The 17,532-nt window shown below is 45.4% G+C and overlaps 1 protein-coding gene across 1 annotated transcript in view; it reads left to right on the top strand.

Annotated features, from left to right (window-relative positions):
• The window catches only part of RNFT2 (ring finger protein, transmembrane 2), a 94,419-nt gene extending 81,129 nt beyond the window's left edge, over window positions 1–13,290 (top strand). The window contains 5 exon segments of the mRNA XM_030219810.1: window positions 1,065–1,130; window positions 2,986–3,087; window positions 7,206–7,212; window positions 13,073–13,150; window positions 13,153–13,290. Of these exon segments, the coding sequence (XP_030075670.1) occupies window positions 1,065–1,130; window positions 2,986–3,087; window positions 7,206–7,212; window positions 13,073–13,150; window positions 13,153–13,205 (306 nt within the window). The 3' untranslated portion in view covers window positions 13,206–13,290.
• The last annotated feature ends 4,242 nt before the right edge of the window (window positions 13,291–17,532 follow it).

The following is a 17,532-nucleotide window of genomic DNA, read 5'->3' as shown; positions in this document are numbered from 1 at the left end:
GATTGGATAGCAGAGCCGGTAGTGGGAGGCGGGGCTGGAGGTTGGGAGGCGGGGATAGTGCTGGGCAGACTTATACGGTCTGTGCCGGAGGCGGGGATAGTGCTGGGCAGACTTATACGGTCTGTGCCAGAGCCAGTGGTGGAAGGCGGGGCTGGTAGTTGGGAGGCGGGAATAGTGCTGGGCAGACTTATACGGTCTGTGCCAGAGCCGGTGGTGGGAGGCGGGGATAATGCTGGGCAGACTTATACGGTCTGTGCCAGAGCCGGTGGTGGGAGGCAGGGATAGTGCTGGGCAGACTTATACGGTCTGTGCCAGAGCCGGTGGTTGGGAGGCGGGGATAGTGCTGGGCAGACTTATACGGTCTGTGCCCTGAAGAGCACAGGTACAAATCAAAGTAGGGTATACACAAAAAGTAGCACACATGAATTGTCTTGTTGGGCAGACTGGATGGACCGTGCAGGTCTTTTTCTGCCGTCATCTACTATGTTACTATATGTTATTGCTATGTTTTTTGGGGCCCATAACTGAAAAAAGACAGAGAAGAGAAAGAATTGACCGGAAATCAGCTTCCCCATCTGAATTGCCTCTTTTACAAAGCAAGTGGTTGTTAACACCATGTTTATATCATGTTTAGGTCACAATTCTCAGACTGAGGTTCAGGAGACACATATGGAATACTTTTCTTCAACGTTTGTAGTGTGCAGGTTATATGGAATTCATTTATAAAGGGTAAAGGGCTGTTAAAAAAACAAAACATCAGAAAGTGACTCTCTGAAGGACAGCTTATGGCTGATTATTGCACTGAAAGTCTCCAAGACTGAGAAGCCATTAAAAAACCTACTTGAAAAATGATATACTCTGCATAGAATTTTGGATGTAAATCTTTTAAATAAATGTTAGAAATATTTTCAGAAGGGTTCCTCTGATTGCTTGTATTGTGTAACATCACCAAAGCCTCTGTCACTTCAAGAACTAGCGACAATTCTGTTACATGAATGGTCCTTGGGATTCCCTTGTGTGACTTTTCGATGATGGGAACGCATTAATTCTGTTTTCTCATGCAGGCCTTCGATATTTGTAGTCGCATTGGGGGTGTGAGGAAAGCTCTGAAGATCCTCTGCAGTTCTCAGGTGAGTTGGACATGAATCCTCAGCCAACCCGAATACGCAGGAATCGAGCAAGCAGAGGATGGAGACTGACAGGAGATGAAACGTGCTTTGTTACTGTCACACTGGTTCTGCATTCTGTATCTTCCCTCTGGTTTTCTGAACATTGTAAGGAGAATGGAAGAAGGAGAATGGAAGTGGGTGACAGTCAGACTTATTTTCGAAAGACAAGGACGCCCATCTTTCAACACAAATCTTGCGCGTGCTGAAATGTGTCCGTGATATATGGAATCTTGGGGTTACAGTCCACCCAAATTCTAGACAGATTACAATAAAAACATACAAAATATTAAACTAATAGTTACATAACTCACATCCTCTTAAATTAATATCTCTGCCCCTATCAATAGGGCTTGCAAAAAAGAGCTATGTCTTCAGATGTTTTCTAAACTGAGAAAGAATCACTACACAATCATAAGTTTACAGATAACTTATTCCACATTAACAGGCCAGCAACAGAAAAGGCAGCCTTTCTGGTCTCATAAGTACATGAGTATTGCCACACTGGGAAAGACCAAAGGTCCATCGAGCCCAGCATCCTGTTTCCAACAGTGGCCAATCCAGGTCACAAATACCTGGCAAGATCCCAAAAAAGTACAAAACATTTTATGCTGCTTATACCAGAAAAAAAAAAAAAACTTAATGGCTTGACTAACTCCTAATGAAATCTAGGCTACTAAAATATACTTGCAGGAGAAAATCATTCAAAGTATTCGCAGTTGGCAACCAGGTGGAGTCTCATATCTTTTGCACGAATATTCACATCACTCCCTTGGTGACTCTATTACCGTGCATAGGTTTTAATCATCGACTGAAACCACCTCCACCCTAATGTTATAATGCCTTAAACATAACGTACCAAAAATGCAAACTTATGTGAATATATATAAAAATGTACAAAAGACACTTAGCTTGCGGAGCAGTTAAACTCCCTTATTCAGACTGGGTGTGTAGAGGCCCCGACAGTGCCTGTTTCGCTATGCTTCTTCTGGGGGAACCCACACCATTTAGCTGAATCGTGTCTTGACACAGTCCCTTAAGGGAGTGATGTGAATATTCGTGCAAAAGATATGAGACTCCACCTGGTTGCCAATTGCGAATACTTTGAATGATTTTCTCCTGCAAGTATATTTTAGTATACCAGAAATAAGCAGTGGGTTTTCCCCAAGTCCATTTTAATACTGGTCTATGGACTTTTCGTTTAGGAAGCCGTCCAAACCTTTTTTAAACTCTGCTAAGCTTAACCGCCTTTACCACATTTTCTGGCAACGAATTCCAGAGTTGAATTACACGTTGAGTGAAGAAAAAGTTTCTCCGACTTGTTTTAAATTTACTACATTGTAGCTTCATCGCATGCCCCCTAGTCCTAGTATTTTTGGAAAGCGTAAACTCCACGTAATGTATCATCGATAATTGCCTTGTACTACCTGATCTTAACTGACGAACTAAGACAATTGCAACAGCTGGCTGAAATAAAAAGGAGATATTCTATATATTGTCTGATGAATAAGAATCAAAGCGTTGAATCTAATTGTACAGATCACTGATAGCCAGTGCAGGTCTTTTCAAAAATGGAGTGATACGCTCAAACTTAAGTCAGCTCTGTTATCAACCTTGCTGCAGCTTTCTGGATTATTTGAAGAGCCTTACTGCATTTTTGTCAAAATCAAACTCTGGACGTAATGAAATTGGAGCGGAAATGCAGACATTGTTTTTTACCATAAGAATGGAAATGTCTCTGTAACTTGTTGCAGTTTCTCATTCTCGATTCGCTTGTAATGTTTTTTTTTTTTTCATCTTTCCCTCTGCTTCCGGATAGAGTTATGGCGTCCGTGCTACCAGCCAGCAGTGCGCTGAAGCAGGTGACATCTGTGCCATATGCCAGGCAGCGTTCAAGGAGCCTCTGTCCCTGATGTGCCAGGTAAGAGCTATGTTGGAAGATGGATCTCAAAGGGGGAGGACATGAAGACAGAAGGAAAGTGCTGCAATGAATTCGCAACCGCACACTTGTCACTGGGGATAAAGAGCAGCAAGTTTACCAGTTACCACAAATTTTAATTTTGACTTAAGAGAATAGTAGTCAAGAAGAAGCACATGCATGCCTTTTTTTAAATACAAAAATGCGTTTGCAACATAATTACTTAATCATTACAACTTCCTGGGTTACTACTACTACTATTAAACATTTCTATAGCGCTACTAGACTTACGCAGTGCTGTACAAATTAACATGAAAAAGACAGTCCCTGCTCAACAGAGCTTACAATCTAAATTGGACAGACGAACAGACAGCTAGGGGTGGGGAAATTGCCGTGGTAGGGGTGATAAGTGAGGGTGTTGAGTAAGAGAGTCATGGTTAGGAGGTGGGCTTTAAGCCTAGACTTGAAGACAGCCAGAGACTGAGCCTGACGTACTGGCTCAGGGAGTCTATTCCAGGCATAGGGAGCAGCGAGATAGAAGGAACGGAGCCGGGAGTTAGCAGTGGGGGAGAAGGGGGACGACAGGAGACATTTACTGGGTTGTGCTGCATCCAGGTAAGTGAGAGCGACATTTCAGCCATCGTGCTGTGGCTCTCCTCAGGGCAGTGTGAAGGCCGAAAGGCTGTCTTTATTTATTTATTTGTTGCATTCGTATCCCACATTTTCCCACCTATTTGCAGGCTCAATGTGGCTTACAATGCTCCATCATGGCATTTGCCGTTCCAGAGTAAAAGATACAGTTGGTATTACATAAAGAACAAGGATGATATAATGGAATTAAACAATCAGGTATAGAGAGAAAACATGCAGAACATCTGGTGAGTGGTGACGTGATACAGTTTTTAATTATGGATCATTGTGGTATGCCTTGTTGAAGAAATATGTCTTCAGTTGAATAGGTCATATATTGTTTTCAGGTCCAGTGGCAATGCGTTCCACAGCCGTGTGCTCATGTAGCAAAAGCTGGACGCATGTGTTAGTCTGTATTTTAGACCTTTATAGCTGGGGAAGTGAAGATTTAGGAATGTGCCTGCTGATTTTTTAGCATTTCTGGGTGGCAAGTCAATAAGGTCTAGCATGTAGGCCGGGGCATAGTAACATAGTAGATGACGGCAGAAAAAGACCTGCACGGTCCATCCAGTCTGCCCAACAACACAACTCATATGTGCTGCTTTTTGTGTATACCTTACCTTGATTTGTACCTGTCCTTTTCAGGGCACAGTCCGTATAAGTCTGCCCAGCACTATCCCCGCCTCCCAACCACCTGCCCCGCCTCCCAACCACCAGCTCTGACACAGACCGTATAAGTCTGCCCAGCACTATCCCTGCCTCTCAACCACCAGTTCCGTCTCCCACCACTGGCTCTGGCACAGACCGTATAAGTCTGGCCAGCAGTATCCCTGCCTCCCACCACCGGCTCTGGCACAGACCGTATAAGTCTGCCCAGCACTATCCCCGCCTCCCAACCACCTGCCCCGCCTCCCAACCACCAGCCGCCACCGGCTCTGGCACAGACCGTATAAGTCTGGCCAGCACTATCCCTGCCTCCCAACCACCAGCCCCGCCTCCCGCCACCGGCTCTGGCACAGACCGTGTAAGTCTGGCCAGCACTATCCCTGTCTCCCACCACCGGCTCTGGCACAGACCATATAAGTCTGCCCAGCACTATCCCCGCCTCCCAACCACCAGCTGCCACCGGCTCTGGCACAGACCGTATAAGTCTGGCCAGCACTATCCCTGCCTCCCACCACCGGCTCTGGCACAGACCGTATAAGTCTGGCCTGCACTATCCCCGCCTCCCAACCACCAGCCCCGCCTCCCGCCACCGGCTCTGGCACAGACCGTATAAGTCTGCCCAGCACTATTCCCCGCCTCCCAACCACCAGTCCCGTCTCCCACCACCGGCTCTGGCACAGACCGTATAAGTCTGCCCAGCACCATCTCCATGAATGATTTTATGAACCAGAGTGCAGACCTTGAACGCGATACGTTCTTTATGTGGAAGCCAGTGTAGCTTTTCTCTTAGGGGATTGGCACAGTCGTATTTTGTTTTTCCAAATATTAGTCTGGCTGCAGTGTTTTGGGCTGTTTGAAGTTTCTTGATGATTTGCTTTTTACAGCCAGCATAAAGTTCATTACAGTAATCTAGATGACTTAGCATCATTGCTTGTACCAGGTTGCGAAAAGTGTCCCTTGGGAAGAAAGGTTTTATACAGTGGGTCCTCAAGCTTGATTGGCTATTGTTGGAAGTGGGCAGTTTCATTGCAGAAGTTTTGATTCTGGAAGGTGGGAAGATTCATTGATACAATTTAAACTCTGGAAGCGTGACAACACACTCAATCATAGGAAGTTTAGCACACACAGGACTGCTGGTTAGAGCACCGGTCTTGCAATCCAGAGGTGGTCGGCTGTTCAAATCCCACTGTTGCTCCTTGTGATCTTGGGCAAGTCACTTAACTCTCCATTGCCTCAGGGACAAACTTAGATGTGAGCCCTCCTGGGACAGAGTAAATATCCAGAGTACCTGAATGTAACTCACCTTGAGCTACTACTGAAAAAGCTGTGAGCAAAATCTAATAAATAAATATAAAATAAATAAATGTATCCCCCCCCCCCCACCTCACAGAGTTTTAACAATGTCACCTACAGAATTTCCCTCCCTCTAGAGACTGAATTCTCCCGGCAAAATTTAAATTTGTGACTCCTGAACTTTGTCGTGTCTCTATTTTCCTGCCAAAATTTGAATTTGTATCCAGAGAACTTTCCCATCAAAACTTTCCCACCTTCCAGTGTTTAAACTGTATCACTGAGTCTTCCCACCTTCCAGAATCAAAAGTGCTCCAATGAAACCACCCACCTTAAACCACAGACAATCAGGTTTGAGGACCCAGTATGTAAAGCCAACCTTGCAGACTTCACACCTCCCTGTTGCTTTCCCTTAGCTGAACATGACACAACCCAGAGAGTTGCAATGTTCATGACACCAGCTACGGAAGCCTAAGTGAACATAATTACTTGAGATCTGAGATAACAGCTGATGATACCTAAGAGTTTCCAAAAGTCCATATTCTTCTCTCTTCGAAAGCATTCTGTTGGTGTTCAGGGTCATGAAAAGCAGAGGCCCCATCCCATCATCTTTAATGTTGTCACCAGGGCTGGCCCAAGGCAAGATGCCGCCTCAGGTGGAGCTTGCATGCCGCAGCCCCCCCCACAACCCCCGGGGTGTTTTACCTCATCATTGACATTCCCAAACCCGGCAGCGGCAGAGATTCCCATACGCTGGCCCGCCGCTGCTGGCACCTGCCTCTTCCCTTTACTGCGGCCTGCCTGAGTGAAACAGGAAGTTATCTTAGTCGGCCGCAGTAAAGGAAAGAGGCGGGTGGCGGCAGGGCAGCATATGGGAATCTCTGCCGCTGCCGGGTTTGACATCACCGTGAAAGGTAAAATGCCACGAAGCGGCTCCCCCGCCTCAGGCGGCCTAATGGTCGTCACAAAAGAGGATCGTTAGAAGAAAGCACCAATTAGGCTAGCCCTGCACTGGTAATGCCCAGGATGCAGAATGAGTTCATCAGCTAGCGAGGCACTGGGAAAGAGCTAAGGGGCTGGTCCTGTAATCAGAGTGATGCATTCAGCTACACAAATCAGACAGTATGTCCAATTTATCATGGGGATCCTCCATCATCTACAGTAAGAGAGGAGAACCACTGGAACTCCCATTTCTACTGAAGTAGCCAAAATAATGATGGATGGGCCTCTTCCTTCTCTTCCCCCTGCTGGAATTGCCTTCCAGGTGACTTAGCATAAAATTTCCAACTGCGGTTTTGTGCTGTACTGATCTTCCTCCTGTAGACACTGAGGAGGTAATTTGTCAGTTGGGTCTTTCCATGTAAAAAGGCTTTTTTAGAAATTACCCTAGGGTCACACATGTAAATGTATGCAAGGAGGCAGGTACTTTAACGCGACCTGCTTATTTTATAAGACTGTCGGACACATTTCCCTGTATTCAGAGCAAGGGATGTGCATTCTATTGTCACTGGTTCTGGGAGGCTAGTTTATAAAAGCACATTAGTACCTGTTTTGCCTTTATAAAATATAATTGAATAGACTCATAATGACAACCTCCAGCCCTGCTAAAATAAGAGTAAGGACCCCGTCAGAAGAAAGTCTGAAAAATTGCATCTTTGAGCAGCAAAACTCTCAAAAATCCCACATTACTCCTTTCTCAAAATAGATCTTCAGATTATCACTTAATGGAAAAGCTATCTAAACTTTAGCTATTTACTTGAAAATATCCAGCACATTGAAGTCACTCCAGTATCCTCCAACTCCCACACATCCTATTTCTGTCAGACCATTCTCAGCTGCAAGGCTCGAAGTTGTTTATATGTTTATACGAGTACAGTTTATATTTTATCTCATATTGATAGAATCTCCCACTGGAATGCTTATCCTAGTAAACGAACATCTTATGGGTAAGAGGAAAGTATACAGTGATGCCATGTTCAACAATAAGGTTGGCGTCCGCTGAGATCTCTTTTCAAAATAGCATTATAGGCGTAACTTTAGATTCTACTCTGAGTATGGAGAGACATACAAATAAAATAGTTTGGAAAGCATTTTTAAACTTAAGCTACTTCATAGAATAAAGCCTTTTTTGGATATTTCCCATTTGAGAACTGTGCTACAACAGCGAAAAACAGAGCAAAGCCCCTCACAGTATGCAAGTTGGACAAACACAGCGAAGTTGACACCAAAAATGAAGCTAGATCATGTAGAAACATAGAAACATGATGGCAGATAAGGGCCAAATGGCCCATCCAATCTGCCCATCCTCAGTAACCACTAACTCTTCTTTTCCTAAGGGACCCCAACATGCCTGTCCCATGCTTTCTTCTTTCCTCTACAGAAGCACTTCACCCCCTATATTGTATCGTTCTCCTGGATTCTTGTAACCAAGTGCATGGATCCTGCATTTCTTAGCATTAAATCATAGTTGCCAATCATCGGAACCATTCTCAGACTTTGCTAGATCCTTCTTCATACCATCCTCACCCTCCGGGGTGTCCACCCTATTACAGAGTTTGGTATCATCCGCAAAGAGACAAACCTACCAGACAGTCCTTCACGTAATATCACATCATGAAGATGTTAAAAGAGCCGGCCCGGGGACCCGAACCCTGCGATACACCATGATAACAACCCTTTCCACTACCCTCTGCCTCCTTTCACTTAACAGTTTTTGACCCAGTCAGTCACTTCAGGTTCCATACCAAGGGCGCCGGTTTTAAAATCAGTGTAAATCATGCGGAAAATTATTCAACATCCAACGATCGGCACAATCGTGTTTTGGTCATGATGGCCTGCCTCAGGAGTCTTTAAATTGGATGTTCTCAAAACACTCTTAAATACTCCGAGTGAGCAAGACGTTACCTTTGCCCTATGAGATAGTATGATGATTTAAGGTGCATGTTACCTGGTGCTTGAAGTGAAAGCTAAGGAGTGTGTTTGAAACCATCCAATTTAAAGACTCCTGAGACAGGCCCGAAACACGATTCATGACGAGTCTTTGGAAGTTGAATACTATTAACGCATGATTTTACGTATTATCTAGCTTTCATTTTTGGTGTCACCTTTGCTGTGTTTGTCTAACTGGCTACAAGCAGTAATTGTAAGTCAGTTAGACTATTGCAACATTGTTCTTTGTTGGGTTTACCTGACTCAGACATTGAACATTTACAGCATGTGGAAAATGCAGTGGCTAAACTTATTTTTTGGGGGGGGGGGGGGGGGTGCAAATCTACTGATTTACCACCCACTTTTGCTTAAATTGCACTGGATGCTGGTCCAAGCAGAGAATCCAGTTTAAGCTATGTTGTTGTTTTCAAACATTTTACATGGCATGGCTCCGGACTGTCTCCAAAATATGGTCTCTCTTTCTCGGCAACTAGAAACACTTCATCTATCAGGAAGGAGGTGAACATACCTCCAGTTTCGGGTGTCAAAAGGCCTGTTAGTAGGACATAGATATTAGTAGGAAGAGGTCCAGAGCTTTGGAACAAATTTACCGAAAGGTATACAACATATTGCCTGTTATCCATATTTAGAAGGGCAGTTCAGGTTTACTTGTTTCCCCAATATTTGACGGGCCCTTGAGTATGGAGTGAGGAGGAATCTACATATGATGAAACAGCACATCCAATGTTCTGAAGCTGACTCCGTGGCAGTGAACGGGTTGTAGGGTTCGTGCTGCCTGTAACGCTGTATCCATCTCCTGTTGTGATGGTAGCGACTTCCTGGTCGTCACACGCGATGCCACACACATGAGGGTGTCATCGTCCCTCCCTTCCTCCCTCCCCTCCCTTCCAGTTCCATGCCCCCTCCCTCGATTTTTAAAAGTCATCTTCACTTACAAGTCAGGGTACGGTGGACGGCTAGCAGCGGTAAAAGGCGTTGCAGGCTCTGCCCTTCTCTCTCTCTCAGCTGTGGTCCCGCCCTTGCGGAAACAGGACATGAGGGTGGGACCACAGCTGAGAGAGAGAGAAGGGCAGAGCCTGCACGCCTTTTACCGCTGCTGGCGGTGACGTAACCCAACGAGGTAAGTGAAGATGACTTTTTAAAATTCGTAGGGAGGGGCCCTGAACTGAAAGGGAGGAAGGGAGGGACGACGAACCTGGAACTGGGAGGGGAGGGGGGACCCTGGAAACTGGGAGGGAGGGAGAGACAGAGGGGGGGCCTGGAACTCAGACGGAGGGGGGGGGACCCTGAAACTCGGCGGGAGGGAGGGCTGGATCCGTGAAACTCGGAGGTAGGGGGGACTCTGGAACTTGGAGGGAAGGGGGTAGCCCCCTGGCACACACTCTCAATCTCACACACACACTCTGTCTCTCATAGACACATTTGCACCCACACTCCTTCTCTCTCACACACTCACCACTCTCTCTCTCACACAGTCACTCTCACACACATTCTCTCAAACATACACACTCCGAGGAAACCCTTGCTAGCGCCCGTTTCATTTCTTCCAGAAACAGGCCTTTTTTTACTGGTTGTTTTATACAGTAAATTGTTTGTAATTTCATGGGATCTGTCCTTTTTTTCTTTTATTTCGTGGTGATTTGCCTAGAGCCTACTTGGGTAAAATGGAATCGAAACAGCTAGATTAGATTGATAGTGGGCTTCTGCATAGACTGACCTTATAATATATGCACTTTCTAATGTTGGCACCTGTTATAGAATTATCCACAGAATGGAGAGATCTCTCAAATATCTAAATTGTAATACGGTGTAACCACTGCTGAGCCATGGTCTGATCAGCTCTTTCTGGTTTGTAACTGTGTGCACTGCACCTGTGAAGAAAACACTGGTGTGGCTGCTCAGAAATGAATTTCTTAACAAGGGAGGCAGTGGGTTTAGGATGTCTGCCATTCCCTCTGCTAATCTCCGCCTCAGGCCCTACAAGCCCCCAGGAGCGGACAGTATCCATAACAAACGTCTGCCTGTCACTTAAAATTCCAACCAGGGGACAAATATATGCACCCGAGGAATTTATCTTGTGTCTGCATTAGGATGGATGCAATCTAGTGTACTTTTTCGGTACCGATAGTATAGTATCCTTTGTTCTGGTCATTAGAAGCTTTCTCAAAGTAAAAGGAATTTAAGCAAAGGAAAAACTGTTTGCTAGATAAACCTTTGGTGGTCTGTGTGTGGCTGTTCAAAAACCTTTGCAAACAAATATCATGGTTTATTAGTTGAAGCAGCTTTATGTACTGTCTGTTCAGGGAAAGTAGAGGAGAAATATGCCATGTTCTGCTACTGATGTTGAACATATGAAAATTAACAAATAATATACTAGGCCATAGCAAGGTCTCCCAAGTCCGGTGTTCTGTTTCCATAAGGCTAATCCAGATCCCACGTAGAGAGTGCACAGGGACCTGGGATAGCAGGAACTCCCACTGACCCGTGGAACTCTGGCGGGAATCCCCTCCAGGTTCACAGCACTCCTGTGGGGATAGATTGCAGGTCCTGCGGGGGGGGGGGGGGGGGGGGGTTCTGCAGAAACCAGGCCCAGCCCTACCTATCCTTTGCTTGGCCATGGTAATTAATGTAATAATTTTACCAGAGTATCAGTGGGGGAATTGTACTTTGGTGTATGGTAATTAATTGTAACATCCAAACCAGGAGAAAGTACCATATATATATAGTAAGGAGGAGCGCCCTTAAAAATGTATTACACCCATGGTGGTAGTCACTGACGACCACTAATGGATGAATATTGCACTTCAGTCATTTGGGCCGTTCACTCACAGTGGTAATTTTTTATTACTAGTAAAAAAGGCCCGTTCTGACACAAATGAAACGGGCGCTAGCAAGGTTTTCCTCGGAGTGTGTAAGTTTGGAGAGTGTGTTTGATAGGAGAGGAGAGAGAGTGAATGTGCGGTGAGACTGGGTGTGCTACTGTGTGTGTGTGAGAGACAGAATGTGTGTGGGAGAATGAGAGTGTGTGCCAGGGGTCCCCCCTCTCTCCGAGTTCCAGGGTCATCCCCTCCCTCCTCCGAGTTCCAGGGTCCCCCCCTCCCTCCCGCCCTCCCAGGTTCAGAGTGCCCCCTCTCTCCCAGTTCCAGGGTCGTCGTCCCTCCCTTCCTCCCAGTTCCAGCACCCCTCCCTATGAATTTTAGAAGTCATCTTGACTTACCTCGTCGGGGTTACGGCAGCAGCGGTAAAAGGTGTGCAGGCTTGGCCCTTCTCTATCTCTCAGCTCTGGTCCCGCCCTTATTTCCTGTTTCCGCAAGGGCGGGACCAGAGCTGAGAGAGAGAGAAGGGCCGAGCCTGCACACCTTTTACCGCTGCTGCCGGCCGCCGTAATCCCGACTTGGTAAGTGAAGATGACTTCTAAAAATCGGAGGGAGGGGGCCTGGAACTGGGAGGGAGGGACGGACGACACTCTCATGCATGTGACATGTTCCCTTTGCCTGGCAGCTCTGCAGCATTCCCTTCCCTCTCACTGTTTCCGCCCTTGACGTCATCACGTTTTGACGCCGAGGGCGCGGACAGAGAGAGATTGGTTACAGAGTTACGAACCCTTCACTGCAGTCTGCCACGGAGTCAGCTTCAGAACGTTGGAGGTGCAAATTATTATAGTAGCTCATAGCATTAAAAAATGAATAGATATAGTTAATAGCATTGAAATCCCCATAAGAACTGAGAGTGGAAGTATGAACGTGGGCTACTGTTATTTGCTATTTTTACCCGTCGGGTTATTTTAGTAAAGGGGATGGAGGAGATTCCAGTGGGGATTCAACTCCCCAAGTACCCGGCAGGATCCCCAGAAGCTGACCCATCCATTCTACATCTTTGCTTTACCCTTCGCGATCAGTTTAAAATGTTCTATTACGTATTGTGTTGACTATTGTAAGTATATATGCCATAGTTTGTATTGTTTTTGAACTTTTTACTGCTTTAACTGTCTATTGCTCATGTTTGATCTATCTTACTATACAACGCCTTGAGTGAATTCCTTCAAAAAGGCGGGTAAATAAATCCTACTAAATAAATAGTTCACCCCAGGAGCAAGCAGTGGATTTCCTTACATGTTTATGTCTATTTGGAATCTGATGCATACCGCTTTTTGCTAATAAAAGGTCAAAGCGGTCAAGAACTCAGGAGCAGAAAGGTATTGCATTTAAGACAGGAAAGATCGTATACAAGCATGCACCAAAAAAAATCATAACGAGATCTGCATTCCCTGGAGCCAGTGCAAGCAAAATCGCTCTCATGAGCATTCATTGTCGATATCTCCTGAAACCTGACTGGCTGGGGACCTCCAGGACGGATTGGGGACGACTTGTTATGAACTTGTCCAAACCTTGTTTAAACACACAGCTACGCTAACTGCTCGTGGCATAAACCAGACTGTTGCTTGTCTCCACAGCACGGTTCTGTGAAGAGTGCTTATGCCTGTGGTTCGACAGGGAGAGGACCTGTCCACTCTGCCGTGCCGTCGCTATGGATCATTGTGCCTCTGGAGGGATGGTACCACCTCAGCTCACTTCCAGATCTATTAGCATCCCAAACACACAGCTGTGAAGGGAAGAGAGAGGGCGGGTTACGAGCTGTCAAAGAAGCCTTTCAGTTATTCCTTTCTTTTTTCCTCAGTATTGGAGGAGGGAGGGGCTGGCCATAGTCCTCCCTTTCACCGCCACTTCAAGACTTGAGCCATGGGCTTTTCGGTGACAAATAAGGAATCTGAGCTGAACTGTTAACAGAGAGAGGACCCCTGACGAGGGATATTTGGTGGTTCACGTACCTTGGGCATGTTGCACCTTTCATCAGTGCAAAAAATGTTATTACTTCAGACAGACACAGCTGATTTTGCAAAGTATGTCTTGGCTTCCTTTTCTGATTTTTGCCTTCATACACAGAAAACTGTACCAATAACTACTGTTATATTGAAGAATCATCCTTTAATAAAGTGATGCCATATGGAGTAGGTATATGGTTTTTATTTATTTACTAGTAGGAAAGTCAATCAAAAAATTCCAGGAAACACCAAGACAGCAAGTCTTGTGAACGCATGGACAGGACTTATGTCACTCCCAAACTTTCACGGACATGACTCCTAAACTCCTCCAGCCCTTCACGGACATGATTTCTAAACTCCCCCAATCTTCATGGACCTGACTCCTAAACTACCCCCAGCCATTCACGGATATGTCTCCCAAACTCCCTCAGCCCTTCACGGACATGATTCCTAAACTCCCCCAGTCTTCATGGATATGACTCCCAAACTCCCCCAGCCATTCACGGATATGACTCCTGAACTCCCCCAGTCTTCATGGACATGACTCCCAAACTCCCCCAGCCCTTCACGGACATGATTTCTAAGCTCCCCAAGTCTTCATGGACATGACTCCTAAACTCCCCCAGCCATTCACGGATATGACTCCCAAACACCCCCAGTCTTCACGGACATGATTTCTAAGCTCCCCCAGTCTTCATGGACATGACTCCTAAGCTCCCCCAGTCTTCATGGACATGACTCCTAAACTCCCCCAGCCATTCACGGATATGACTCCTGAACTCCTCCCAATCTTCATGGATATGACTCCCAAACTCCCTCAGCCCTTCACGGACATGATTTCTAAGCTGCCCCAGTCTTCATGGACATGATTTCTAAACTCCCCCAATCTTATGCGACATGACCTCCTAAACTGCCCCAGCCATCCACAGATAAGACTCCTGAACTCCCTCAATCTTCATGGATATGACTCCCAAACTCCCTCAGCCCTTCACGGACATGATTCCTAAACTCCCCAAGTCTTCATGGACATGACTCCCAAACTCCCCCAGCCCTCCACGGGCCATGACTCCCAAAACTCCCTCAGCCCCTTCACGGACATGACTCCAACACCCCCCACCGAACCAGTCTCCATCCCATCGCCTACATTCAGAATCCTGCCACTTGACTAATTTCTCATATCCCTCGTATAGTCCACTCCCAGACTCAAGGTAAACCTCACTATCCAGGGTCAGACGCAATGGTTAGTTTTTTCCTGTTCAAGCCAGGCTGCATCTCTTTTTATGTACCAGCATCCACTTGCCCTGGGGCTAGAGCAGGGGTGCTCAAACCTCATCCTTGGAACAATACCTGCGCCAGGCCAGGGTTTCAGGATAAATATTGAATGGCAAATATCCACAATTAAATTTTTGAAAATTGCACCAGAGACACTTATTATTTAGTATGTAATTGAACAACTGCGCCTCAACTGCCAAGGCTGCTTCTCGAGTATCTACTGAACACGCTGTTACAGCTCACATCGGGCTTCTCCACAGGCACGTGTAATGAATGCATTTTTTTTTCCTTCTGATTGTCAGGAGTTGTTTTCCACTGAAGTTTTTGCACTTCATCACACGGAGCCTGAGAGAGAAGCCCGATGTGAGCTGTAGAGTGTGTTTCAAGTATATATACTTGAGAAACAGCCTTGGGCCGTTGGAGCTCAGTTATTCAATGACATACTCAATAATAAGCGTTCCTTTTCCTAAGTCTAAGGGTTTCAGGATACCACAATGAATATACATGAGATAAATTTGCATACTGTGGAGGTAGGGAATGCAAATGTATCTCATGCCTATTCACTGTGGGTATCCTGAAAACCTGACTGGCTAAGTGTGTCCCAAGCAGTGGGTTGAGATTGAACCCCTGGGCAAGAGGAATGCAATGTGCCGTCTGTGCTCTTAGAAAGTGCAGACTGAGAAAAGTAGGTGCTGGATGGCAGTAGTTCACCCTCGGAGTGAATCCCAGTGCAAAAGTACAACACTACTGTCACAACTGCAATAATTCTTATAGCTAGAGGATTTCTTTTTTTATTTACTTAGCGCATGCCGCTTCAGGAGAATCGTAAGGCACAATAATACTGACTGCAGTGATGATCTTCAAACACAGAAGCTATCTGAATCACCGTCCCTTTGCATGTCTCCTCTTCCAAACCACGAGAAGAGCATGGGAAAAGTGATTTAGATTAGCTTCTGTGTTTGAAGGTCATTGCTCCATTATTATTGATGATGATTCACCACTTTATTCATCCCTGATGCAGCCTATTTAGGTGAAATATGGCCACATTGGGTGTTTTTCTTTTTTTTTTCAATTAAGCTTTGGAACCGTATCTAGGAGCCTTTGGTTGGTGGTGTTCACTTCTTTCCACCTGCTTCTTTGTTTTGTTGGTATTAAAGGTATCCATAGAATCTCTTACTCCTATTACAAGAATTTGTTATCTACATCAAAGGAAGACCGAGTTTGGGATAACAGAGACATTAGAGGTCAGAGCAAACAAATGTCTGTGAACAGGTTAAATTTGACAAAGCTCCTTGAATGAGGAAATTCAGAGCATTTTGCTTCCTTTGCGCTAGAATATGAACGTGCTACTGAAACTGTGCAAAAGGGAGAGGGGAATGTTACTTATACTTAAAACATATACAGAACCCACCATTAAAATATTTGACTCAACATAACTGAAGTGCTGTATCTAAACCAAGAATTTGCATAATGCCTAAGGAGGAAAATACCTCCAAATCGTACGAAATCAAGATCAGCTTGATCATCATGGACTCTTGGGCAAATGCATTTCAAATAAAACTCAATAAAGAAAAAACACACACTCATTCTCTCATCCGAACACAGCACGGCCCACCCCACAACTATCAATACCCCAGATTACACCCTCCCTATCTCAAACAACCTGAAAATCCTCGGCATTACAATGGACCGCAACTTAACACTAGAGAGCCACGTGACAACAACAAAGAAAATGTTCCACACAATGTGGAAACTCAAACATGTGAAACAATTCTTCCCGAGGGGAACATTTTGCAACCTGATACAATCAATGGTACTAAGCCATGCAGACTACTGCAATGGAATCTATGTGGGATGCAAAGAACAAACCTTAAAGAAACTTCAGACCGCTCAAAACACAGCAGCTAGGCTTATCTTTGGAAAAATGTGATTTGAAAGCGCAACACCCCTTTGCAAAAAACACTGGCTCCCAATCAAAGAACGCATTTTCAAAATCTGCATTCTGGTTCACAAAATTATGCACGGTGAAGCCCCGGGATACATGATTGGACTTGATCCCAGAAGTAAAAATTCCTTACCAAGTTGTGTCAATTAATAATTCCAAAGATTTAATGGTATTAGAAACAGGATTTGGAGACACCAATTTGTGGCTCGAATGGGTACATATACTACAAAGAGTTGAATGTTTCTAATTGTTATTTTTGTGCCCATGCAAGAGCAGAACCAACAGTAGTTCCCTTTCCGCTAGATCTTTACAATGATCCAGATGGTTTGTTGGTGCATGTTAGAGTTACTACAGGTAACAACTGAAGTTAACCAGTCGTGTCAGCATCTTGACAAACACCACCCCTACTTACCCCCTCGGCTGAGGGTGCCTCCTGCATTCAGGATTCCAGATCCTGGTACCAGATATCATACATGTCTGGAAAGATATGGAGTGAAAATTCACGGTTTTGGGAAACTTGACCAATTGCAATAGTTCCCTAGCAAAGGGAGCCCTGAGGGGTCTCAACCTTACGGACTTCTCACAGGCTAGAGCCGATTATGGTGGTATTGTGGACCAACGCCATCCACCATACACTTCACAGAAGTTGGACAGGCAGATGTGCCCTAGTCAAATTGGTAATCCCAATATTATAGCATCTTTGATCCCTCCTCATGGCAGCTCTTCCTCACGAGTGAAGAGAGACGCAATGCCTGGATCATTTGATGATCGGGTATATATAGATGCAATTGGAGTACCCAGAGGGGTACCTGATGAGTTCAAGCCAGAAGAAACCAGATTGCTGCAGGGTTCGAATCCGCCTTCTTTTGGTGGG

The sequence above is a fragment of the Microcaecilia unicolor genome, chromosome 11 (genome assembly GCF_901765095.1).
Source record: "Microcaecilia unicolor chromosome 11, aMicUni1.1, whole genome shotgun sequence".
NCBI classification, from domain to species: Eukaryota; Metazoa; Chordata; class Amphibia; order Gymnophiona; family Siphonopidae; genus Microcaecilia; species Microcaecilia unicolor.
This window is presented reverse-complemented; position numbering and strand designations above follow the sequence as displayed.